The 25924-nt window shown below is 52.1% G+C and overlaps 2 protein-coding genes across 4 annotated transcripts in view; both read left to right on the plus strand.

The window, feature by feature from the left end:
* Positions 1-3524, plus strand: part of Ren (renin) — a 10053-nt gene extending 6529 nt beyond the window's left edge. Inside the window, exons 6-9 of the mRNA XM_005348360.2 lie at positions 1219-1338; positions 1740-1884; positions 2156-2254; positions 3281-3524. Coding sequence (XP_005348417.1) covers positions 1219-1338; positions 1740-1884; positions 2156-2254; positions 3281-3442 — 526 coding nt within the window. The 3' untranslated portion in view covers positions 3443-3524. The remainder of the gene's footprint in view (positions 1-1218; positions 1339-1739; positions 1885-2155; positions 2255-3280) is intronic.
* A 2954-nt stretch (positions 3525-6478) lies between these two features.
* On the plus strand, positions 6479-25367 carry Etnk2 (ethanolamine kinase 2). Of its 3 annotated transcripts, XM_005348361.3 has the most exons (8): positions 6479-6984; positions 8505-8764; positions 11701-11823; positions 17429-17571; positions 18797-18880; positions 20988-21133; positions 22585-22658; positions 24424-25367. In XM_005348361.3, exons 1-8 carry the CDS (start codon positions 6730-6732, stop codon positions 24494-24496), a joined length of 1158 nt encoding a protein of 385 aa, XP_005348418.1. In that variant the 5' UTR covers positions 6479-6729; the 3' UTR covers positions 24497-25367. The 3 variants fall into 3 exon arrangements, with proteins under 3 accessions (XP_005348418.1, XP_026635738.1, XP_013202149.1); XM_026779937.1 differs by lacking the exon at positions 11701-11823; XM_013346695.2 differs by lacking the exon at positions 8505-8764 and having other exon boundaries at positions 6823-6984.
* Positions 25368-25924: the final 557 nt, after the last annotated feature.

Consider the following 25924-nt stretch of genomic DNA (forward strand, 5'->3'; position numbering starts at 1 on the left):
AGATAGATGATAGATAGATAGATAGATGATAGATAGATGATAGATAGATAGATGATAGATAGATAGATGATAGATAATAGATAGATAGATAGATGATAGATAGATAGATAGATAGATAGATAGATAGATAGATAGATAGATAGAGGGTAAGAGTGGAAGTGGGTGTCAGAGAGTGTAGATCACAAAACATAGGCTGCTTTGGGAAGTTCAACAGGGAAGAGGACGTGAGGCAGGGTGTGGGGTAAGATCCAGAGAGAAGCAGGGAAAGGGAGGTAGGTGTTCTAAATGCTAAAGGATGCTTGAGCAACGCTGTGGGTGGAAGAAGAGATGATGAGAAGACTTAAAATACATGGGACTCAGAAATAGGGGCCATGGAAGGAATTAGGATCCAGCAACAGGCAGCAAGCAGGCCTGTAAGCGGGGGCCCTAGGAAGAAGTAACATTCATATAAGTAGCTGACTTGCACAGAACAGGTACACACCTGCCCCGTGCACACATGTGCACAAACATATGTGTAGGTCATGGGTCCTTCACTTACACTTAAGTACCTCGGAAAGCAGCCCAAGGCAGCCCTGGGCTGAGGGTAGCATCACGAACAAACGTGGAGAGGAAGACAAGGGCAGTTAGCTTTGACTGGGAACAACAGCCTGGCTCCAGCCACCACGTGCCCACCAAGCTCTGGGTGGTTTCAGCTGTCTGAAGGGCAAGAATTAACCTCTACCCTACCAAACAACCAGGTTGCTGAACCTTGCCCACAAAGAGGGTCTCCTCTCTGTGTCCCTCTCAGCCTCAACAGGAACCTGAGTGAGACAGGGGCCCCATGTGGCCCTGAACCCTTGCCCCGGAACCATGCCACCACCCACACAGACTCCCATTCGTCGGGCCCAGCTCCACTGGATGCCTGGTTTCTCCCTAGACGCTAGAGTCTGGAGCCAACCACACACACCTGTTGCCCCCAAGTGAGGAAGGCATTATTTATGACTTATTTGCTTCTACCCCCTGCCCTTGAATCTGATGGTTTTCTGGAGGCAGCTAAACAACCCTAGAAATACTTCTGCTGCATTTGGGGACTGGCCAACAAGGGAGAGAAGCAATGGGTTCTGCGTGCCTCCTAATCTACCCCCCTAATCCCTCCCTCTCTCCCACCCTGCACCTCATCCCTGAAGTCTCAGGCTTCAAAGGTCGCCTGTCTCTAACTTCTGCTGATCTTTCCTTCAGGGATTCCCACCTGCTGGGTGGAGAAGTGGTGCTGGGGGGCAGCGACCCCCAACATTACCAAGGCAATTTTCACTATGTGAGCGTCAGCAAGACTGGCTCCTGGCAGATCACCATGAAGGGGTCAGCGATCATAACCTTCCTAACCCTCCAAAACTGATGGTGTCACCGGGATTGGGGTGGGGTGGGGTAAGGGTGGGGGCAGCCACTCCTTAAGGTACAGCCACTCTCTGCTCTCTGTCAGCTCTGTCCAGGATTGGGGCATGGGATGAGATTTGAGGATGAGCAGGAGAGGACTCAGGGAGAGGAGGCAGAGTCTCTAGACTATGTATTGGTGACAAGAACAGTCAGCACCTTCTCCGGGCCTCTCGGCTTTTATCCAGTGTGCCACCAGACCACTTGTAAGGCCGGTCTCCTACTCTACCCTAAATTGGAAAAGGCATGCAGGCTGGGGGGTGAGTGGTGACTTCTGCCTGTCTGCCTTCTTGTCTGTCTGTCTGCCTGGCTAACTGTAGCCTCCACAGGGTGTCTGTGGGGTCGGCCACCTTGCTGTGTGAGGAGGGCTGCATGGCAGTGGTGGACACTGGTGCATCTTATATCTCGGGTCCTACGATCTCCATGAAGCTAATCATGCAAGCCCTGGGGGCCAAGGAGCAGAGCACCGATGAAGTAAGAAATTGGTGGAGAGAACGCCGGGGGAGGGGGTAACACCACCTGGTTCCAGCCTACAGCCCATCTGGACAGTACTGGGTCCCAAGCAAAGCCATTTCAAGCCATCTCCTCCTCACCCCTCTCACTTCCTGAATGGGTGGCTTGTCTCCCACGGAGGGTGAGCAGAGACTGTGTCAGGACTCTCTGGCGCAGGGCTCTGGACTTCTCAGAGAGTCCCACACTGAGAAGAGCTTCCTTTCTTCCTTCCTTCCTTCCTCCCTTCCTCCAGTATGTTGTAAACTGTAACCAGGTGCCCACCCTCCCCGACATCTCTTTCCACCTGGGAGGCAGAGCCTATACACTCACCAGTGCTGACTACGTGCTGCAGGTGAGGCTCAGTGGGAAGGGTGGGCAGGGGCCACAGAAAGGGGGAGAAGTTGTAATGTACAGATCACCTACTAGGCCAATGGTTCATGAGTGCAGCTCAGATCGCCTAGAGAATTTTCAATAATCCCAGTACCCAGGCCACATGTCTCGCCTCGCAGATCAGAACTTCCATGACAGGCACCTGGGAATCAGAGTTTTCAAAACTCCCCAGATTCACTTGGGCAGTGGTGGTGCATACCTTTAATCCCAGCACTCGGAAGGTAGAGGCAGGTGGACGTCTGTGAGTTTGAGGCCGCCTGGTCTACAAAGCGAGTTCCAGGACAGCCAGGACTGTTACTCAGAGAAACCCTGTCTCTAAAAGAAAGAAAGAAAGAAAGAAAGAAAGAAAGAAAGAAGGAAGGAAGGAAGGAAGGAAGGAAGGAAGGAAGGAAGGAAGGAAAGAAAGAGGGCTGGAGAGATGGCTCAGAGGTTAAGAGCTCTGACTGTTCTTCCAGAGGTCCTGAGTTCAATTCCCAGCAACCACATGGTGGCTCACAGCCATCTGTAATGAGGTCTGGTGCCCTCTTCTGGCATGCAAGCATACATGGAAGAAATGTTGTATATATAATAAATAAATACATTTAAAAAAAGAAAGAGAGAGAGAGAAAAGCAAACTAAACAAAACTAATAAGTAAATGAACAATCAGAACAAAACAAAACTCTTGCTGTGCCTTAGCAACAGTTCTCTCTCCATTTCTGAGTGACCCTCCTTTTAGTCCTCTGCCCTTTTCATGCTTGTGGAGAAGTTCAGAGATTTGGCCTGGGTCAGAAGCCCTAAGTAAGCCTGAGAGCCCAGGGTAGACACACTGTTTGCCTCATATCTACCGCAGTGCCTGCCTGCCCTGGGAAGGCTGCAATTTAGGCTGGGCTAAAACAGCTCTGGAAGGATGCAGGCGAGAGGGGCATACGCTAAAGACAGCTGCTGGGTCAGGTGGTGAGAAGGGGTTGTGTCATGGGCAACAGAGCAAGCCTCATACTTCTTTGCCAGGATCCTTACAACAATGATGACCTATGCACGTTGGCTCTCCATGGCCTGGACATCCCGCCACCCACTGGGCCTGTCTGGGTCCTGGGTGCCAGCTTCATCCGCAAGTTCTACATAGAGTTTGATCGACATAACAACCGCATTGGGTTTGCCTTGGCCCGCTGAGGCCCTCTGTCACCCAGTGACCCTAGTTTCTGGCCGAGGCAAAGATGTTGCTCCTGAGGGTCATTTTGTCTGGGCTTGACCTCCACACAGGGACACTGGACACAGCTCCCAAGGAGTGCTTGCCCCCTTGCCTGCACTCACCCTTCCCTGCTTTGAGGAAAGACAATAAAGACTTCATGTTACAGCCTGAGTCAGGCTGATTCTTTTGAGTTTGGAGCAAAAGGAGGGACAGTTGTGTTGAGAAGACACACATGACAAACAGGGGTGTAGATGTGGCTTTGTCAGTAAGTGTGAGCGCCTGAATTTGATCCAAGAACCACATAAAAAAACACCAACAAAAACAAACAGACAAGCAAAAAACAGGCATGATGGCAACCAGGAGGAGAGGGACAATCTGGTCCCCAGGCTTTGATACCTGAGGAATTATAACTGAAGTTTTCCTTTGACTTCTACATACACAAACACACAGAGAAACAAAGAGACAGACAGGCACAAGCACAGAGACACAGAGAGAAAGACAGAGAGAGGGGGACAATGTAACAAAATAGACACCACTCCCGCATGCTTTTGTATGTAAGGTCAATGCCTTCCGTCTATTGTCAACAGGATTCACATATAGCTTGTTCATACAGCAACCTTGGTTGGGGAGTTTGCAAAGAGAGAGGTCGCATGTTCCCCTAGGGCAACTGGGAAAAAAAAACCCTCAGGGCTGTAGTAGTAAAGTGTAGGTAAACATATTGGCTAGTTTTAAGTCAACTTGACACAAGTGAAAGTCATCTGAGATGAGGAAACCTCAATTAAGAAAATACCTCCTTAGGAGGGAGCCACAGGCAAGCCTGTAGGAAATTTTCTTAATTAGTGATTGATGTGGGAGGACCCAACCCATTGTGGGTGGAGCCAGGTTCTATAACATAGCAGGCTAAACAAGTCAGAAGGAGCCAGCCAGTAGGAGCAAGCCAGTAAGCAGCACTCTTTCACGCTCTCTGCATCAGCTCCTGCCTCCAGGTTCCTGCTCTGCTTGACCTCCTATCTTGAGTTCTTTTGATGAGCTGTGATGTGGAAGTGTAACTCAAACAAACCCTTTCTTCCCAAGTTGCTTGATCATGGTGTTTCATCACAGCAATAGCGACCCTGACTGAGAGAGTCAGAAAAATGCTTCAAGCTCACAGAATCCAGTACTGATCCCAGACTCTGTGCTGCTGAGAGATTCGACCTTAATATGGAGTTCCCTGAGAAACTCCTCTCAGCTTGCTCTGCACCCTCTATATGCCATGTGACCATTTACACAGGCTATCTAAGTCATCACCATCTAAGAACACGGGACTTCAGACCTCCAGCAACCCTACCTTACATGTGATAAATATATAGACAGAAAAAGACACTTGCCCAAGATCCCTTGGTGAAGAATCGAGCAGCAAAGAATCCTGAAAAACAATGAAAAACTAGCCTAGAACCCAGTCAAGCTGGCTTCCTTAGGGCCTAGGGACTTCTGCCTCAATTCCATGTGAGTGAGTGGGGCTGGCGCAGGCACAGAGCTTCAGACACCTTGGTTAGGGTCAGGTTTACACACAGGCCTGAGGACACCACAGGCTGATGACTCTTCTCCCACTCACCCCCCACTGCTGGCTGTGTAGCTTTGGAGATGAGAAAGCAGCCTCTACCTGTAGCTTCTCATCCCTCTGCTGACCAAAAAGTATAAAACACTGGGTACCAATGAAGCCCTTGGTGTCTGGATTTCACTCTGCTGGGGTTACGGGTCCCGGGGCTTCTCTGAGGTGGTATTTGCATAGCAGAGCTATTTGCAAAGTCCTGGCAGAGAAGCTGAGAACCAGAGCCTGGCCTTCCACTGTTTGTGAACCCTTGCCCAGCATGGTTTGCTTTGCCTATTGCAAAAGAAAGAGCTGGAGGCAATGTCCTTTCCAGTTCTGGCATGCTGGGGCTTCATGACCTCAAGCAGGCGGTCCCTCCTCTGTCATCTGCTACAATGTCCAGTATAGTGGCTACAAATGGCTATTTACATCCTTATTAAGATTAAAGTTACACAAAATGCCACAGCAGTCACATTTCAAGTGCTGACTAGCCCCACCGTGGGGCTAGTGCCCACCATAAGAGGCATCGCGTAGAAATTGTACCAGAAGACCTGGGTTCTGGGCAGCAAGAATCAAAGGGCCTTGTGGCTGAGAGGTTCCTGAATAGGTCAAAAGGACAACTTAGGGACACAGAAACGTCCATTTTGGGGGCATTTTTCAAGTGCAGCAGTATGAGATGGTAAGCAACAAAAGGCAAGTCCAGGTTGCGCTACAGCAGGGGGCTAGTAGCTAATAGAGGTTGCTCCGGAGGTGACCCGGGGAACATCTGGCTAAGAGAGGGGCTTTCCGAAGAGTCTCCTCTCCACAGCAAGTCCGCCAGGATCTGGGCCATTAGCTACTCCACGTGCACTTAGGTCCACAGGTTGTGCAAGGCCTTTGATCACCTCTTTGTTCAACAAAGCACTGGGCTACAGGCGCCTGTGTACCTACTATGTGTGCCTACTATGTGTGCCCAGTCAGCCTCTCAGGACAGGGAAGAAGATTTAAGGATTATTTAGTGAGTGTCCGTGTACTCATAAGATACCGGAGAATGTTCAGTTAGAGTTCAGTCTGCCTACGGGACAGTCACACCTCAGCACCAAGTGGCTTTCCAGAGAATATATGTGTGGTGGTGAGCGATGCCTGGAGGCCTTAGAGATGCAGTCCAACCTTTTCCAGGGGTCCAGTGATTTGAGGGCAAGCCAAAGCCCACTCTTTGGGAGCAGTCAATCTCCATATTCCAGGATAAGGTGGGGACAAAGACGAGCCCTACCCTAGGCTACCGGGAAAGAGCTGGCGAAGGGATGTGGGCCCCAACGGGAAACCGGTCATCCCGCACTAGGCTGCCTGAACAGGGACCTGGGGCGGGGCGTTAGGAGGTCCCACCTTTTGCGTCATTGAGGCGGGGCATCACTCCCACCCAGAGCCCCAGGTAGCTACTGCCCCGGCTGCTGGAGACGGCAGGCTGCACTCGCCCGGAGGAGGGGGCGGGGCGGGCAGGGGCCGTTGCTGTGGCCCGTGATGTCACCGTCGCGCAGACCCTGGCGATCCCCAGCCAGCTGTGTTGCGGGGCTGGGCCCCGGCGAACGGAGCGGGCGGCTCGCTCCTGAGTCATGGACTTTTCCTGGCCCCTCCTCGACCACTCCCACTCCCTCTCAGGGCCCCCCCCGTAGGGGCTAACGCGGGCGCGGCGTCTCCGAGGGGGTGGGGCTGCTGGGAATGGCTGTGCCCCCTTCAGCTCCAGTGCCGTGCTCGTCCTTTTACCTGCGGAGGCAGGCGCCTTGCCCGCAGTGCTCATGGGGCATGGAGGAGAAGGCGGCGGCCAGCGCAGGCTACTGGGAGCCACCAGGGCCCCCGAGGGCAGCCGTCCCGTGCTTCAGCGTCGTGGTGGATCAGGATGACATCCTCCCCGGTGCCTTGCGCCTCATCCGGGAGCTGCGGCCGCACTGGAAGCCCGAGCAAGTTAGGACCAAGGTAGCCGAGCGGGCGCGAGACCGGGGATGGGGCCCTGCCTGGGCTGCAGCGGGGCTGCGTGGACTCCCGTCAGTGCATCTTTCCGAGTGTTGGTCCCAGGGTTGCGCCGCTGTTGCGCAGGAAAGGTTTTGGACTGTGGCTTGTATATGTGTTTAGCTCTCCATCTCTTTTGATCCCTATACAAAGCTGGGTTCACGCTTTCCTGGACCCTCCGCACTCGCCTGTTCCAGGGGTTCCCAAAGCACGCAGCCTGAGGTCGACCTGCCCACTGTCAGCATGCTGTGCGTGCGGCCCAACCCCCTGTCGATGAGAGCTTGTCCCCCTAGTTGCCCAGAAGTGCGAACTCAACCACTTTGAAACCCGAGGAGGCACGAACTTTTAAGGAAATCTCCCCCTACACCCTGAGGGGCTGCTTCACCCTATCATGAGAGCCAAGCCCTAAGGGGTCTGAACCCCAGGAACCAGCCCTGTGGAATTCCTGCAAACACCTTCACCATGGCCTCAGGCTAGCTCTGAGTAACACTCCCCACCCCCCACCCCCACAGATTGTCTTCCCACCTCAGCTGGATTCATTCTCCCATACACCTGTGGGCAAAGCTCACTCCCTAACAGTCCTGCATTCTCTTAAAAATGATCTTTACATCTATTCAGCCGCCCAGAGCCTGGGAAGCCTGCGCAGGAAGGTGCAGAGGGGTAGGGTTCCATGTCACAGACCTTCCTAGTGGGGAAGGCACAGCTCTGAGGAGAATCTAGGCTGAGTGTGGTAGAGTTTTGTTTTTGTTTTTTTCAGAAGACCTAGTCAGGAGCAAGGCAGACCTGAGATTAAATCCAGCACTAGATAGCAATACTAATCCATACTCTCACTAGGCCTGTTTCCTCACCCAGAGTGGGTTCAGGTGGCCTCTAAAGTCCCATCCAACAGTCACGTGGTGCCCATAAAACTTTAGCTCATAGTTCCTTCTTCCCTATCGCCATGCCCAGAGACTGTTCCCACTCTGTTGTCTCCTGTTTCTTTTGGTGTGGAATTCAGAGATTCAGTGACCTCTGGCCACCAGAACCCTGAGATGAGTGCCAACCTCAGTACCCTCCTTATCCCTCTGCCACTGGATGGAGCAAGAGATAAAGCTGAGAGCCCTTGCCTGCCTTGGTAAGAGGCAGCTGGTCAGGATGTCTGGGCGATTTCCAGCCCTCCTTGGCCACTCTCACCTGTGGTGGATTCCTTCAGGTCAGGATGGAGAAAGTGGGGGGGAGCTCTACCCACTACCTAGTGTGAACATGCCCACTCTGCCAAATCCCGTGCCCTGGAGGCAGATCTAGGCTGAGTGAGTGTGTCTGGGCTCACTGGGGCTGCCACCTCCCTCCCGCCTTGTGTTTCACTCCCAGGCAGAGGATAGTGCTCGCTGGTGTGGGATTGTGTTCATTTGTCAAATGCGCACACTCTGCTTTGGTTGAAGCTCTGGGAAGAGAGCCGAGGATTGTACCCCATCCTTCCACCCATAGCTCCCCTCTCCCCATGCTAGCGCTTCAAAGATGGCATCACCAACAAGCTAGTGGCCTGCTATGTGGAGGAGGACATGCGGGACTGTGTCCTGGTCCGGGTGTATGGGGAGCGGACAGAGTTGCTGGTGGACCGGGAGAATGAGGTCAGGAACTTCCAGCTGCTACGAGCACACGGCTGCGCCCCCAAACTCTACTGCACCTTTCAGAATGGGCTGTGCTATGAGTACATGCAGGGTGTGGCCCTGGGACCGGAACACATCAGAGAACCCCAGCTCTTCAGGTGAGTAGGGTACAAGGCACTAGGCGCCGTTTTCCCTGAGGCTATGGCTTCTTCCGTGTGCATAGGGTTCATGGAGAAGAGTTGTAAGAGTCCTAAGTCGTGTTTCCACATTGCTTTGAAAATATTTGTTGATATGCTCTTCTTGGAGACTGCAACCAACATTCCACAGCCTCCCAGTGGTGTCCACCAGAAGGATGTATTCCAGGGGAACAAAGGGGGTCCCAAAAATGTAACAGACATCAGATTTTTGTTGTTTTTGTTGTCCCCATATCTCAAACCTCCATCCACCCTGTGTTAGATATGGAAACATCCAGAAGGCCTGGAGATAAATCTCAGCCAAATTCTGAAGGCACACAGGATGCCCCCCCTCCCATCTTTCTGTCTTTTTTTTTTTTCTTATTTATTTATTTATTTACTTTTGGAGACAGGGTCTCTTGATGTTGCACAGGCTAGCACGAGATTTGACATGTAGACCAGGCTGGCTTCAACTCAAAGAGGTCTACCTACCTCTTCCTCCCAAGTGTTGGGATCAAAGGTGTGTGCCACCTTGAGCAGCTTCCCTCCCATTGCTTGGAGAAAGTGGAAGGTGTGGAGACAAACAGCCCAATCCAGGGTGAACCTGACTTTAGCCTCTCCCCGCCCCCTAAACTGAGGGCCCTTTGGGTTCCCTGACAGTGAAGACCCACGTCTGGAGTACAACTGTGACCTCCATGCAGAAGGCCCACAAGAACTGGGCCCTGTCCCCAGTGAATACCTGGATATGTGGGGCCTAGGAACTGCATTTAACCTTCAAGCCCTGTGACTACTACTGTAGGGCCCAAAAGAGGAAGAACCAAACAGCCCCCAGTACACCACCCTCTCTGTGCTAGCTGGGTCAGGAAGTGCGGTCAGTCAGTATCCTTTCCTCCCCAGTGTCATGACCCACGCAGATGAAGGCCACCAGGCTATCATAGTGAGGCATGGGCAAGTTGACCTTTACTCCTGATGCTGGGGGCAACAGTGCAGGGTCTGCCCAGGTGCTTTGCTTGGCATCTGCTGTGTCCAACCCAAGAGAAAGGAGGTTTTTCTTGCAATGCTGAAGGCAGTAATGCCCACCTAGGGGTAGACTTAGCTTTTCAATGCCTCCTCAGCTGTGGCCCCCCTCAAGTCAACCCAAGCACACTTAGCTCTCTGCGTACATGGTGGCCCTCCATACTCTTCAGTGCTGCCTCTGAGACTGCTGGGGCCTCAGGACATTGTATTTGAGTTGTGCTATAGCTGGGGTGTGTGTGTGTGTGTGTGTGTGTGTGTGTGTGTGTGTGTGTGTGTGTGTGAAGGGTGTGTCCACCTATGTTAGGGGTCATTGGCAGTCAAGCTGAGTATACCCTACCTGGAGAGGTGAGGTCAAAGCGGGATACAAGGGACCCTGCCCTGCCTTTCTCATGGCTCCTCCTTTAGTCTTGTGCAAATAAGCTCAAATACTGGCAGGTCCCCACCACTCCTAGTCTCTCTCTGCCTCTGTGATCCTCATGCCGTCACTCATCCTCTTTCTGGAAACAATTACCACTGTCAGGAAGATTGAAGGGGGATTTAGGTGCCATAATAAGAAATTGGTGTTTGAGGGAGAGCCAGAAATTGGGGTGGGTATAGGAGGAAGGCCTTTGCTTGGTGATTTTCCCAGAATGGAGCTTTCCCCATCCTGTCACAGTGACAGGGGACCTGCAGGAAAGCACCCCACCCCCACCCCACATCCCATATCTCTTGAGCCCATCCCTGCCTGGTCTGCTGAGGCTCTGCTGCAGGAAAATGCTGAGTGTTGAAGTTCCTTCAGTTGCTATTCACACTACAGCCCTTCTGACATTCAAGGAACGGCTCTGTTCAGAGTCTCCCTAGGGAAGGAAGACTAGGGCTGGGCCTTAGGTCTGTGTCTTTGGTCTTCCAAGACCCTTGGTGGGCTCTCACCTACCCCAGGACCTCTGACCTCCATGTACCTTCTAACTGCTGATGGCCCTCCACCCTTGAAGTGTGGCAGGCTTGAGGAGGAACCTGAAATTGCCATTATCCTGATGGTGTATGGCTCGTCCCTTCCCAGTCCCGGCAAGAGGAGGACAGCTTAGGACAGCTCTGTAACAAGGTTTCAAACAACCAGGGCCTTTGTTGTCCTTCCTAGTGATTATTATTCTAGCGACAGGCAGAAGCTTGGACACCGAAGGCTTGGCAGGCAGTTAGGGTTGAACGGGAGCAGGGAGGGCTGCCGCAGCCCAGCTGGGACCCCAGCCTCTCTGCTGACCTTGGCACTGGCCTTGGTGCTGGGCTCTTATCAGGGTCCTTCCCTCTCTGGTAGCTAGTGCTCTATGCACCCCTTCTCACTCCCAGCAGACCTCCCTGCTACCCACTCCTCCCCCAGGACCTTGGATAATGTCTGCAGGAGAACTTGAAGATAGAAGGCTGGCTTGTTTTGCGTCCTTGGTATCCGCTCACCCTGTAGTGTCAGAAGGGGCTGCCCTGGGCCAGCCTCCTCACCTTGGCCAGACTGATAAAAAGCTAACATTTCCTCCTTGCCTGTCAACAACACCCACTATTCTCTTCATGGAAAGGGACCTGCTGCTGCCTCTCCAGAGGATGGGGCAAAGTCTGAGGGATGGGTACTACCTTTATGCCTGGTTACCTCAGCATTCTTAGGGAAGACTGGGGAAGGTCAAGCCACTAGCCTGGGGTGGGAGCGGGGATGGTTGTCTGCTTTTCTCTGACCCAGCTCTGAGACTAGAAAAGAGGCGATGGTTAAAGGTCTCATTGCATTTTTCTGCCTTCTGCCGAGACCTTGTTTGAAGAGATGCCACACGTGGCCCACTGGCTGGTATCCAGAAGAACCTTCCAAACCCTTTCTGGTCAGGAGGGGCTGGGCATGAGGACAAGCCCTGTCCTGACACTCACTGTTCCTCCCATTTCTGTTGTAGGTTAATCGCCCTAGAAATGGCAAAGATTCACGCCATCCATGCCAATGGCAGCCTGCCTATGCCCACCCTCTGGCATAAGATGCACCGTTATTTCACGCTGGTCAAGGATGAGATCACTCCCAGGTACAGAGATCTGGGAGGGCTCCGGGCTGCCAATGTCTGCCCCACCCCTACTCTTGCCTCCAGGCAACCTTTTTTTTAAAATTTATTATTATTATTATTATTATTATTATTATTATTATTATTATTATTATTATTATTTTATGTTCACTGGTGTGAGGGTCGGATACCCTGGAACTGGGGTTACAGACAGTTGTGAGCTGCCATGTGGGTGCTGGGAATTGAACTCAGGACCTCTGGAAGAGCAGCCAGTGCTCCTAACCGCTGAGCCATCTCTCAGGCAACTCTTAGAAGAGTTTCAGGGATGCAGGTCCCAAGGAGGAGGAGTTTCTCCTGGGCACCTTCCATCCTGAGCTACAGTCCAGGCAGAGGGAGGCCACGGGCTGTGTCTTAGCAATGCAGATCAGTAATTTTACACACTAGCATTTATTTCTGTTTGAGTTTTCTGACTGTGTCAGGAAGCAGGATCAGGGACAACTAAGGCTGCTCTGACCCCTGTCAGGCTGTCAGTTTGAGGCTTTAGTTTCTCCTCCTAGGACTTAACTCTGCATGAACTGTCTTCCTTTGGAACCATGGGAGGGCGGAACCTCTGAGAACCTAAGGTGCCAAGCTCAAGGGTCATAGAGTAGACAGCCAGCCCTTGGGAGCCAACATTTCCTGCAGATCACCTAGACTCCTCTTAAGCCTGTGCGCCTTTGGAAACCATGTTCCCTGTTTTGTTTCTTCTCACACCCACTGCTCCATCGAGTGCTCTTTCCAGGGACAGAGGTCTCCTTCCTGGCCTCATTCTACTTTCAAGCAAAGAAGGGTCCCCCAAACTCCCCCTTTGCTCGCCAGCCTGCAGGTATCCAACTCCTGACACACCTAGGAGACTAAAGCATGGAAAAGACTCAACAACATGACCCCTGACCTCCCATACATCCACAACTTTTTTTTTGAAACAGTGTAAACCCCCCCCACACACACACACACTGCTGGTCTGGAACTCACTGTGTAGATCAAGCTGGCTTTGAACTCACAGAGATCAGTCTGCCTCTGTCTTTCCAGAGCTGGGATTAAAGGTGTGTGTTATCATACCCAGCGAGCATTGCCTTTTAAAATGTATTTGAAGCTGGGCAGTGTGGCACACACCTCTAATTCCAGCACTCAGGAGGCAGAGGCAGGCAGATCTCAGTAAGTTTGAAGCCAGCTTGGTCTACAGAGTGAGTTCCAGGACAGGCTCCAAAGCTACACAGAGAAACCCTGTCTTGAAAAACCAAAACCAAACAAAGAAACAAAACCAAAAATTAAAAAAAAAAAAGACCAAAAAGAGTGTATTTGAATGTCTTTGGTAGACATACATACAATACGCGGTGATGAAATCAGGGAACTCGTTTCTTCACTTCCGATGCCTATCATTTCTTTGTGCTGGGCATTCAACGTCTTCTCCTCTTGCAGTTTTTTTTTTTTTTTTTGGTTTTTTTCGAGACAGGGTTTCTCTGTGGTTTTGGAGCCTGTCCTGGAACTAGCTCTTGTAGACCAAGCTGGTCTCGAACTCACAGAGATCCGCCTGCCTCTGCCTCCCAAGTGCTGGGATTAAAGGCGTGCGCCACCACCGCCCGGCTCCTCTTGCAGTTTTTGAAATAGACAGTTAATCTGAACACAACTTCCGCCGGTGTCACAGTAGAGCGGGCGAGAGGGAGGTCCACAAGAAATGACCCTCATTCCCTCCTCTTCTATGGCAGTCATTAACTCCAACTCCATCTTCATCTCTTGCACACGCCCATGACCTTATCTAAACTTTCACACCCAGTAACTGTGCTATGAGTGCCCAGAATGGCCCTAGCCTGCCCTCTGTCTGGCCATGTTCAGATCCTGGGACAAGGACTACCATACCCCTGAAGACTACTAGAGTCCCCTCAGCCAGCACCGCTGCTGGACAGGTCGAGATGGGACTAGCTGTCTCCAGGTGCAGGTCTGCTGCTCATACGTGAACGGACACCACAGCGTCCTTGGTTGTCCCTGTGCAGCTGTGGAGAATGATCTTGTCCAGGAGGGAGAGGCCCTTGGTGAAGCACTGGCCAGCCTCCTTTGTTGTGGTCATGCCTTTGGCCTCAGGGAAATCCAGGCTTAAGTTCTTTGAGCCTCTCTAAGGACTCATTCACTCATCCTTTAGAATCGCCTTGCCTGGCCTACAGCAGGACAGTGCCGAGCAGTCATGGAGACGAGCTGGAGCATCTTGGACTCCAGCCATTCCCTCACAGTCCTGACTTATTCGATCCTTCATTTCACAAACACTGACTGGGATTACAACTGTAGAAAAGCCATGGTGAATGTAGCACGGGTCCTGCCTGTGAGGAGTTTCAGAGCCTGGCAAACAGAGCACGCCTGTACTTGGCACAAAAGAAGGCAGGGTGTGTAATGCATAAGCAGCGGTAGGAAGGGGCAGCAAAAATCATCATGGCAGAGGTGGAAGGGCAAGATGAGAGGGGCTGCTCCAGCTCAGGAGACAGCCTGAGGGGGTCATGTGGCCAGTGAGTTCAGGAGGCCATGGCAGGGGGGATGGTAGCTAGAGGGAAGAGGGCTTAGGTACCAGGCGTAAGGAGCCAGGATGGAAGTGAAAAGCAGCAGGAACTCATGAAGGTGTGTTTGGGTTTTGTATGTTTGTTTGTCTGAGACAGGGTCTTACTACGTAGCCCACACTGACCTAAAACTCATGTAACTCAAGCCAATCTGTCTTGAACTTATGGTCTTACTTCCCGGTCTCCCCAGTGTTAGGACTCCAAGTATGTGCCCCCCCCATGCCTGCTATTCTCAAGGTCTCTGAGCCAGAACTATGGTTTAGGACGGGGCCTGCCGGGCTTAAGGGCAGCTTTGGTGAGGGGGCTGGCTGCGCACTAGAGGTAAGGAGATAAGCTGGGGCAGGTCCTAGGACTGGGAGACCTGGGCTAGAAGAACCGGGATCCCCATAGAGTGCTTGCTGAATGGACTTTGCCAGTCTGGGTGAGGGAGTGTTCCTATAGACCAGGACTGCATTTAGGTGACCTCCCTGAAGCACAGAACAGTTTGGGGCAGTTTGGTGGGTAGGTAGGAATGGAGAGAATAGGCTATGTCAGAGACTGCAGAAAGTGACTTGGTGGCCCTGGGTGGGGCAGTGTGGGCTGGTAACTACCTTAGGGACATCATGAGGGGATACTGATGGGTGGTCTAATGAGGGGGCAAAGGTAGAAAGTCAAGAGACTGGAGAAGTCGAGAGTTGGTCCCTTAAAGGAGAAAGAACTTTTGCTGCTCCAGTGGGAACTGAAAGGAGACGGCCAAGCAGCAGTTCCTCCCTCAGCAGGAGCCCCTGGCTTTCCAGAGACCCCAGCCCTCATCCCGCCAGGAGCCCCTGGCTTTCCAGAGACCCCAGCCCTCATCCCGCCACTGTTTCTGCAGTGTGAATGTTTCCAGGTGGTAGCGATGGCCACTCTACTGCCAACCCTGCCGAGGTGGAGAGGGGTTTGGTGCTGGCAGAGGGCCACATGTTCAGGGAGGGACACCACAGTTGAAGGGGGCCCTGGAGATGGGCCTGGATTGTCCTCATAGTGAGTATCAGAGTGGCCTTGGCATGGCAGGGTAGGGTCAGACTGAGGCCAGGAACTGGGAGTGGGCATCCCGCTGTGACAGGATTTTCAGACCGAGAACTGGGCAGACCAAAGGAATCCTCCTCGGACTTTATCTTGAGATAGATAGATAGGAGCTCTAGAGTAGCTTCAGGACCACATGCATGGCTGGGGATGGAGCTTGCCCTCCGCTCTGTCCATGGGCTGCCTGGCTCAGGGAAGCTGTCTTAGAGACGGAGGGAACAGATCAAGGGTCCACAGCCCTGTGATGAGGACACACGGTAGGTGGGCTGGGAAGCCAGCTGGCTGAGGTGCTGGGTGAGGTGTGCCTGTGCTATGAGGCATCTGGGATGAGGCTTTTTGCCCTTTTGGACCCTCCATTTCCCAGTCCTGTAGGATGGAAGACCTAAGACCCTCTAGCCTTGGCATTCCTTTTCCTTATTATTCTTTTTTTTAAGATTTATTTATTCATTATGTATACAACATTCCTTCCATGTGTGCCTGCAGGCCAGAAGAGGGCACCAGATCTCATTACAGATGGCTGTGAGCCACCATGTGGTTGCTGGGAATTGAACTCAGGACCTCTGGAAGAACAGTCAGTGCTCTTAACCACTGAGCCATCTCTCCAGCCCCTTGGCATTTCTTTTCTACAGGGGACATAAGGACATCTCAGACAGTTCTGTCCAGTGTGGGGAGCTGAGCCAGGACTTGTTTTCATCTTCCCCTATGAACCTTTGCTGTCCTAGGCAGAGAAACAGGAGTGGAGACTAGGCCCAGCACCCCCCTCCCAGGGGTAGTTTTGAATTTTGAAAGACTGTGTTGTTTGGCTTTTTCACTGTCCACAGACCTGTGTACCTGAAGGTCAAAGTTCAGAGCACCTGAGTTCAGCATGTCCTTGCCCAACTTCTGCATTGATTGACCATTCCCCGACCCGGCACGCTGGGCAAACAACACTACTTCAGTGTGACTCGGGAGTAGGTGGAAGTAGCCTTGTGCTTTTTGGCTCCGCCTTCAAGCTAGTCTAGCAGATGCCAGGGACAGGAAGCACTCATAACTCGAGGTGACAGGAATTAGTTGCTGGGAATGGCAAAACAGGTCTCTCCCACGGGGTGTGTTGCGGGTGCTTTTGTTTCTCTGACATTGCATAGTGTATAGCTTGCCTCGTTACATCCCTGTGAAGTGACTGACTAGACCATAGTCTACGGGGATGAGGGGCCACAACAGGGCACCCCTCTGCTGTGTTGAGAAAGCGTCTGTTACAGCGGACTCTCATCTTAGAGGAGCACAGCCTTTCTTCCGGAGTCCTGGTGCAGTCTGTCCTGCCTCTCACCAGTAGTTCCATGGGCCCCATTCTCTTTCCCTGTGACACTTGTCACCTCTCCTGTCTTCTCCTGGGTCCCCCCCCTTCCTCACCCTGTCCATTTCACAAAGTAGCCAGGATGCCATTTAGTTAGTGACTTTTTGTTTGTTTTTGTTTGTTTGTTTGGTTTGTTGTTGTTGTTTGTTTGTTTTCGAGACAGGGTTTCTCTGTAGCTTTGGAGCCTGTCCCAGAACTAGCTCTGGCCTCCAACTCACAGAGATCTGTCTGCCTCTGCCTCCTGAGTGCTGGGATTAAAGGCGTGCGCCACCACTACTGCCTGGCTTGTTTGTTGTTTTTCAAGACAGTTTCTCTGTGTCTCCCTGCCTGTCCTGGAACTAGCTCTGTAGACCAGGCTGGCCTCAAACTCACCAAGATCCACCTGAGTGTTGGGATTAAAGGCATGCACCACTGCTGCCAGGCTTAGTTAGTGGCTTTTATGTTTTGCCAGCTACTTTTTTGACCAGGTTATTCCCTGCTTCTCATGGGAACCAGAAGGACAGGATACACTTATGTGTGACAAGTGGGGCTCTCAGGACTGGCCTTTTGTCTTTTTGTCTGAGGTCTCTAGTCTCTACAGTAAATAAATGACTGGATTGGAGTTTAGGGCTTGCCTGTCCGAGTCAACCCTCTCCCGACCTGCAACTTTCTTTTTCTTGCCACTGCCTAGCCTTTCTGCAGATGTCCCTAAGGTGGAGGTGCTGGAACAGGAGTTGTCCTGGCTGAAGGAACACCTGTCCCAACTGGAGTCCCCTGTGGTCTTCTGTCACAATGATCTGCTCTGCAAGAATATCATCTATGACAGTGCCAAAGGTACAGCCCCTCAAGCCCCTCAGAGGTGGGCCAGCCGGCTGGTCTGCTGGCTTCAGGGGTCCGAGGACAAGGACTAGGAGACCTGAGTTTTGACTTTCCTTTTTTACGGAGGACACGGGTGTGCCTAACGGTGATCTAAATTTGTGAGAAAGAAGAGGGAAATGGAAGAGGAAAGTACCACTTAGAAAGACGCATTGTAAGAAGGAACTCGAGATCCTAGTTGAGAAGCTCTTCAACATGAGAACACCCACGTCTTGCATCCTGATGATTTTGTGGGCCTTTGAAGACATCATGGCTTCCCTAAGCCTCGAGAGGGCAGGGGGATGGGGAAGAGAAAAGAGAGGGGGAGATTATCTGCTTTTTACTGTTGCTGAGGATATAGTTTTCCCGGGCATACAAGGGTCCCCCATTACACACGGAAGATTGGTTGTGGGACATCTGAGAATGCCAAGTCTCCTATAAAACAGCAGAGTGGGTGGAGCTTTGCAGGCAGAGTTGCCATGTGTGGAACCCCAAGCCCTGTCCCCAGCACCCTGAAAACAGGTGAAAATAAGCAAGAGTGTATTTGCATAGGACATCCATATAGCATCTTCTGGTACCTTCTGGCTACTTACAATATCCAGTACAGTGGAAATATGAGCTAAATAGGTGTTAAGCCATGTTGTCTTGGGAAGGACAAAGGGGAAAATACTGTACATGTTTAATACATATAATTTTTTTAATTAGTATTTTATGTGTATGATTATTTTGCCTGCATCTATGTCCATGTGGCATATGCACGTAGTGCCCAAAGAAGCCAGAAGGGGGCGTTGTTGAACCCTCTGGACCTGTGGTTATAATTGGTTAGGAGCCACCATGTGGGTTCTGGGAATTGAACCTCAGGTTGTCTGCAAGAGTAGCCTGTACTTCTTAACCGCTGGGCCATAATCTCCATCCCTCAGATCAAATTTTAAAGATCTGCAGTCTATAGTGAGTTGACTCCATGGCTGCGGGACCATGGACATGGTAGGCAGGAAGTATTTGCTTTGCTTCTGGTCTCTAGCTATGCTGTGGACAGATGCCTTTAGACGGGAACCTGAGGACCCAGCTGAGCTGGAGGCCTGGAGCTATGGGGAAGGCAGGTAGACAGAGGGCAGCGGCCTAGAAGGCTGGAGCAGAGATCAGGGAGGACCAGAGGGTGTGTTGTGGGGACAAAAGCTCTCATTGCTTCTCCTTTCCCTTGCAGGCCATGTGAGGTTCATCGACTATGAGTACGCGGGGTACAACTACCAGGCTTTTGACATTGGCAACCATTTCAACGAGTTCGCAGGTAGGGGCAGTTATGCTGATCTCAGTCCCCTCCTCGTGATAGGGCACCACATCTACCACAAGTGGTTCTTGGCTTAGGCTTGATGGGTGGAAGGTGGGCACAGCCTGCTTCTGAAGATTAAAGTAGCTCACAGAAAGGGACGCCTCTCCAGAGCTGCCCTCTGCTAGCTTGCGTGACAGGCAGTTTGGTACAAATGAGGAATATGCATTCACTGTTGGGTCCCATCCCAGGAGCTACTCGGCCTGACATGTGACCTAAGAAGGACCCCCTTCCAAGTGGGACTCAGTAGTGCATTCCCATGATATCAGCTACTTGGGAGGCAGGAGGTTCCCAGTTCAAGGTCAATCTGGGCAACTTAGTAAGACCCCATCTTAAAATTAAAGATAGTTATGGATGTATCTCAGTGGTAGACCTCTTGCCTAGCATGTACAAGACCCTGAGTTCAATATCTACTACCAAAGGAGGGGGGATGAGAAAAAGAAGAAAATATCCCTTCCTCAGGACAAGGACAGCCCTCACCAGCTTGGCTAACACCCCTTCATCCTTCATACCCAGTACAACTTGTGCAATTGTCCCTGCAGGCCTTGAATGCAGATATGTGACCAAATAAGCTGTAAGGAGCCATTTGCCTGGTGTCCTGAAGCAAATGTCTAGGCAGAGCTAGTTAAAAGTAGTCCCACGACTTGATTTCCTGAGTTTCGACCCTAGTTTTGTCTTCACTAGTGGTGGGATTCAGGTAGATCGCTGCCCTTTAAGGCTGTAAAATGGAGACGGTGCAATACCTCCATCACACCCTTGAGTTAAGATACACATGCAAGGCTGGGTGTGCTGGTACACACCTTCAGTCCCAGTGCTCAGGAGGCAGAGGGAGGCAGGCAGATCTTGGTGAGCTTGAAGCCAGTCTTGTCTATATATTAATTCTAGGACAGCCAGGACTATAAAGAGAGACCAGCCTCAAAAAAAAAAAAGTCTTCCCCTTCCTACTCCCTCAGATTTGGCAGCTGTACCCTAAAGACATAGTAATCTAGTCCCATCCATGGAAGGGCAGCAGGGCATAGGACCATGCAGACAAATCCTCACTGGAGTTGGGCACAGCTGGGGGGCCGTCTGCAGGCTGGTACGTGGGCTTGCCAATGTGCTATGGCTGGCCCCCAGGGCTTCCCCTAACCAACCCAGCCCAGCCCAGGTTGATGTATCACATCTCTTTTAGAGCCTCAGAGGACCAGGTTCGTGCAGCTGCTTGCGGCCAAGAGCCCAACTCTCTACGGCAATCAGAGGGGGAGGGCTTGGGCCTCAGCAGAGCTGAAGCAGAGGTCTGGCCTGCAGGGCACAGGCCTGGCAGTGGTCACCGCTGGGAGGCCTTTGCAGAGGTGTTAAGTCCTTGTCCAGGGCACAGAGCAAAGGTCAAGTAGAGCTTCTCCAAAGGCATGGGCTGGATCCGTTAGGAGCCAGCAGGCAGACTCTGCACTCTGGGCAGTAGGAAGATACAGGTCCAGCCCAATTCCGCCAGTAACAGACTGTGCGACCTGGGCCTTCTCACCTATAAGGGCGAGACCCTGGAGACGGTGGCCCAGCTCTGTTCCCACCTTAAATAAACTACTTCTTTCTAGTCCCTGGTCTACCCTGTGCCAAACACATACCTGGAGCAACTGGAAAGCAACCTGAAAACACTTAGGATGGGGAAGGGTACAAATGGGGGTGTCAGTCATGGGAGCAGTGGAGGTGGGACACTTCCCTGGGAAATGCCAGTGCAAGCACCGACATCTAACAAACTCCTTGTCTGGAAGGTGAGGGAATTATTGCGCTGAGCTGAGAAGGTTGGTCTGGGGTCAAGTGGTCCAAGCCCGAGACCTGAAGCATCACTTTATAGAGGGACATGCATATGGTGGCCCTGCCCTGGGATTCCCAACACTCGCAGTGACCCTTGGCCACTCTCAGCCTCTCCTTCCTCACCCCTAGGCATCTGGGTAGGGGAGACCCCTCTACTGACCCAGCTGCCCTCAGAGGGCCCCTCCCCAGACTAGCCCACATCTCAAGGTAGGAGACTCCTGGGCTCAAACCTGAGAGGAACTTTTCCAGCAGCTTCTGTCTTTCTCCTGCCTTGTAGGTGTGAATGAGGTTGACTATTGCCGGTATCCAGCTAGGGAGATCCAGTTACAGTGGCTGAACTATTATCTTGAGGCACAAAAGGGGACGGCTGCAACCCCCAGAGAGGTGGAGCGACTTTATGCACAAGTCAACAAATTTGCTCTGGTGAGTGTTTGAACCTGCCATAGTCTCCCACCCAGAGCCCAGGGTCAGTGGTTCTTAGTGATGGTCTCTAGTGCTGTGATGAAACATTTCTACCAAAAGCATCTTGGGGAGGAAAGGGCTGATTTTGCCTTACAGCTTAAGTCCACCATCCAGGGAACCCAGGGCAGCAACCTGGACGTAGAAACTGTAGTGGCTAGGAGGAACGCTGCTTACTGGCTGTTCCCCATGACCTATTCAGCCTGCTTTCCCATGCCATCTAGGACCACCAGCCTAGGGAGTAGCACCACCCACAGTGGACAGGGCCCTCCCAAAGCAGTCACGAAAATGCCCTACAGACTTGTCTACAGGGCAATCTGGTGAGGTTATTTTCTCAATTTAGATCCCATCTTCCAAAATGACTCTAGCTTGTGTCAAGTTAAACGTTAAGACTAGCCAGTCCAGTTTTGGACTGCACCCCACCGAGAAAGAGTCTTAGAACAATCATTTCAGATGTCCCCTTAATGTTTCTGACACCTATGCCACCCAGCCTGGGCACTTACCTCTCTAGATGAACATTTCCAAGAAAGACCTCAGCTTCCTAACTCAGCAAATCTGTTTGGATGGGTGGTTCTCTCTGCTAGCTAGCCTTAGTGTTTCATGATGCACTAAGACCCCTCCTTGTAACCTCCACCGTTACCTCACCCATAACTTTCCAGCCTTGCCTCCCACGCCCCCCCCCACATACTGCGTTATGGCATTCACTTGGGAATGCCACTTCTCCAAGGAAAATGGCTCATGCCAGGTGTCCACTGGCCTGTGCCTAGGGCACTAGGACTACTAACACATGGGGACACAAGCCAGCTGCTCCAAGTTTCACACTTCGTAACAGAGCTTAGAAAATCTCTCTTTTCTGTGATTGCTTGTTCTGGTCCACACTGGCCCAAACCTGGCCCTCTTCCTCCTTGTTGCACCTTAAGAACAAATCTCTTGCTCAGCCTTTAACAAAACAACCCCATGCTTGCTGGCTCACCTACATCCCTTTTAAGTCATGGAAAGGGAAGTAGAGAGAACCCTTCTCAGAAACTGCGTGACAAAAGCTTGGGATGGGTGGGAAAAGCCCTAAGGGTGTACCCCCATGCCTAGGAAGGTTATAGTATTGTAGTTTGGGGGAAGGGATTGGGAATCATGGCTTTCTGGCTCTTTGAGCCTAGGGTGGAAAGAGGCAACCTGGAGAACCTTAAAGTCCGTGGAGCCCCGTTCTGCTTGCCTGGATGCGGGGATCTGGGTAGAACTGACTCTTCTTGCCTTTTACTAGTGGGTCCCCAAGTACTATCCAGTGGTCTGGCCTCTATCTCCCCACAATGGACAGTGTGTAGCTCTGCAAGACATCCACGGTGGCTGTGTCTCTCTCGCTCTTGAAGGCTGTGACAGGTGTGGCCTTGTAGGGCTGACCCTCTCTGGCCTGTTTGCAGGCCTCCCATTTCTTCTGGGCACTCTGGGCGCTCATACAGAACCAGTACTCCACCATCAGTTTTGACTTCCTCAGGTGAGTATGGAGACATTCGGGGAAGATGGGCGTGGGGCAGGGAGAAGGCACGGCCCTGACTAGTATGTGACCAAGCTAATCAAAATAAGATGCCAGAGCCTTCCACTGCACAGCTGACCTAATCCCAGTTCCCAAGGGAGCCCCACAAAACCTAGCAAAAGTGCTCCCATCCTCCACTAAGCCTGCTATACTGTCCTACCCAGCACCAGGGCCCACTCTGCTGGTACCATCCTAGCCAGAGCCTGGGACAAATAAAGACAGGCCGGAGAATCAGTGCGCAAGGCTGGAAGGCCAGTGAGATGACTCGGTGGGTGAAGGTATTTGTGGCCCAGCCTGGTGAGCGGAGTTCGACCCCCAGCGCCTATGGAAAAGTGGGAGGAGAGAACTGGGTCCTGAAAATTGTCCTCTGACCTCCACATGCACTGTGGCACACACACCCTACACTCACACAGTAATAGTAATAGTAAACTAAAAAGGAGGGGCTGGAGAGATGGCTCAGTGGCTAAGAGCACTGACTGCTCTTCCAGAGGATCCGGGTTCAATTCCCAGCACCCACATGGCAGCTCACAACTGTCTGAAGATCTAGTTCCAAGGGACTTCATACCAATGCACATAAAATAAAGTTAAAAAAAAAAACTAAAAAGGAGCTACAGAGGGCAAGGGTCTTTCGCAAATTACTCGGGTGAATTCTATCTATCCACACTGCCCCCTGGAACCACTCACATCCACCTCTTCCGAAGGCTTAGGGATCATATCCAAACTCTTATTATGACAACTTGGGAGTCCATTAAATGAGGCCCCTTTGTCCTTGCAGGCAGGGAATTAAATCCTCCATTCTGTCCCCATCCACCCTCAGCTATAGCGCTATGCTGGCCCAGATACTGGGGCTCACATCAGAGTATGTTACAAAACCAACAAAGACAGAAAATCAAGAGCATTTGCAAGGATGTGGGGAAACAGGAACCCTTGTATATGTTGGGAATGCAAACTGGCCAGCCATTCTGGGAAAGAATGTTTTTTAGACATTGAAAAATAGAACGCCTGTACGATCCAGCAATCCTCTTCCTGGGTGCATGTCCCAGAGGACTGAAGAGAGGGCTCATTGTAGTGTTTGCGCACCCAAGTCTGTTTAGAACATTGGCCCCCACGGCAGCCAAGTGCTGTCACCTGACGAATGAATGACACAGAACGTCAACACCGTTCTGGCCTTGTAAACAAGGGAATCTGGTCACGTGCTATGCAGATGAACCCTGAGGACATTTTGCTGAGTGAAATAAGGCAGTCACAAAAAGACAGGCCTTAGGACTCTGAGACATGATAGTCACGTGCATAGGGACAGAGCAGAGTGATCACTGGGCTGGGACCACAAAGTGACAAGGGTTAACAGGTCCACTGTGAAACAACACACAGATCAACACTACAAAACAATAAACAAAACGCCAAGCACACGATCAGGAGGATTGCTCCCGTCTCAGTGAAGAAATGAGACTATAGTGAAAATTTAAGAGTTGTCTTTCCCCTAGCCGGGCAGTGGCAGTGCACACCTTTAATCCCAGCCCTTGGAAGGCAGAGGCAGACAGATCTCAGTGAGTTTGAGGCCAGCCTGGTCTACAGAGTGAGTTACAAGACAGTCAGGGCTACACAGAGAAACCCTGTCTCAGAAAGAGTTCACTCGCCCAGACCTAGGTGGGCTTGAGCCTGGGAGGCAGTCCTAGGGAGGCTGCCAGGCTCCATGCTCACGCGCTTCCTTGCCTGTCCCTGGCAGGTATGCAGTGATCCGATTCAACCAGTATTTCAGAGTGAAGCCTCAAGTGCTGGCCTTGGAGATGCCAAAGTGACCAGCCTCCTGCTGCCGGACCTGCTCCCAAGGGTACCCTCTTGCCTTGAGGTTGGCACCCTTGGGGAAGGTGGGCAACCATGGCGAAGTGCCCTGCCCCCCTCACTGTGGATGCCAATGAAGACTTCATTTTCCTGTTTGGAGGGGCTGGAACCCAGCGTTGGGGTGGGGGCGTTCCCCTTCACCCTGCCAGGCTTGGAGAGGAAGTGCCTGCAGACAGCTGGGCCCAGACTGTCACCCTGTGAAGAAAGCACACCGTGGCCAGCCCAAGCCTGTGGAGCTCGTGCTGCCTGTTTGTCCTTGACCCTTCCTAGTAGGGGAGGGGAAGGGCTCCTTTCTACCTCTGGTGTCCCAGCCTCCAGCTGAGGGGCATCTGCCCCAGGTGAGAGGTGTTGAGCTCCAAGCCAGCAGGAAGCTAACTCTGCTTGTCTCCTTGGCAGCAGAGCTCCTGGCTAGGCCTGCCAGCTCTGCGGCTTCATCTGAGCTGCTTACTTCTCCAAGCCAGATGCCATCTGGTCACCCCTTCCCCAGCTCCCCTTGTACTCGGGCTGTGCTTCTGCCAGGCCCCTTAGGAGGAGAGGGAAGGGCAGACCCTGAGTAGGTATGGCCTTGGATCCGGTGGCAGGCACCAGAGCAACCAGCAGTCTCCGCCTCTCTCCCCTCCAAGGGTCTGCTCATCTCTGTCTTCTATTCTGAACGTACCCGAGGTCTTCTCATGCGGAAATAAGCAGTGGAGGCAAGGGGCATGGCCTTTACCAGCTCGGTCTCCCCCTCCCGGTCCTTACTATTCATTCCTAGGGGGCTTGTAGGCCCCCACCGTGATTCACTGTAAATTACTATGTTTTTCTGCATTAAAATGTTTGTTTCTGGAATGCTGTCTTGGAAGGACAAGGGCTTGGAGTGTAACCATTGTACATGTGGAGAAGCTGGGCCAGGCTCAGCTTCCCTTCTGCTAAGCCTTTGGCGTCTGTACCTGCTTGAGTCAGGTACAACAGCCTGTGCACCTCTGATGCCATCCTTGCCCGGCATCCTGCAGACTTGGGCAAGGCTGATGCTCTCTTCCACAGCCTCTCCACCTTCGCCACCCTGTCAATTGCCTCTGCAGTACATTGCTTAGCAGGAGCCCTGATGCAACTACCCTGGGCTAATCCAGAGAACATGGAACAGAACACTTACGCCCCCCCCCCAGTCCTTTCTGACCCTCAGCTATTGGGTGGGAGAGAGCCACTGTCTAGCAGCAGGCATGAGTTTTCTGCAACCAGTCTCCTCAGGAGGCCAGAGCAGAAACTCAAGCAAGAACACCTCAACTGTCTCGACTGGCAGCAGCTGGCCAGGGTAGAGGGTGGGGAAGCATCCGGCTGTTCAGCATTTGCCTGCAAATGGACCAGGCGTCATGGCAACAGCTTTTAGTGGACACTGGCGGCTAGGG

The sequence above is a fragment of the Microtus ochrogaster genome, chromosome 6 (assembly GCF_000317375.1).
Source record: "Microtus ochrogaster isolate Prairie Vole_2 chromosome 6, MicOch1.0, whole genome shotgun sequence".
NCBI lineage: Eukaryota > Metazoa > Chordata > Mammalia > Rodentia > Cricetidae > Microtus > Microtus ochrogaster.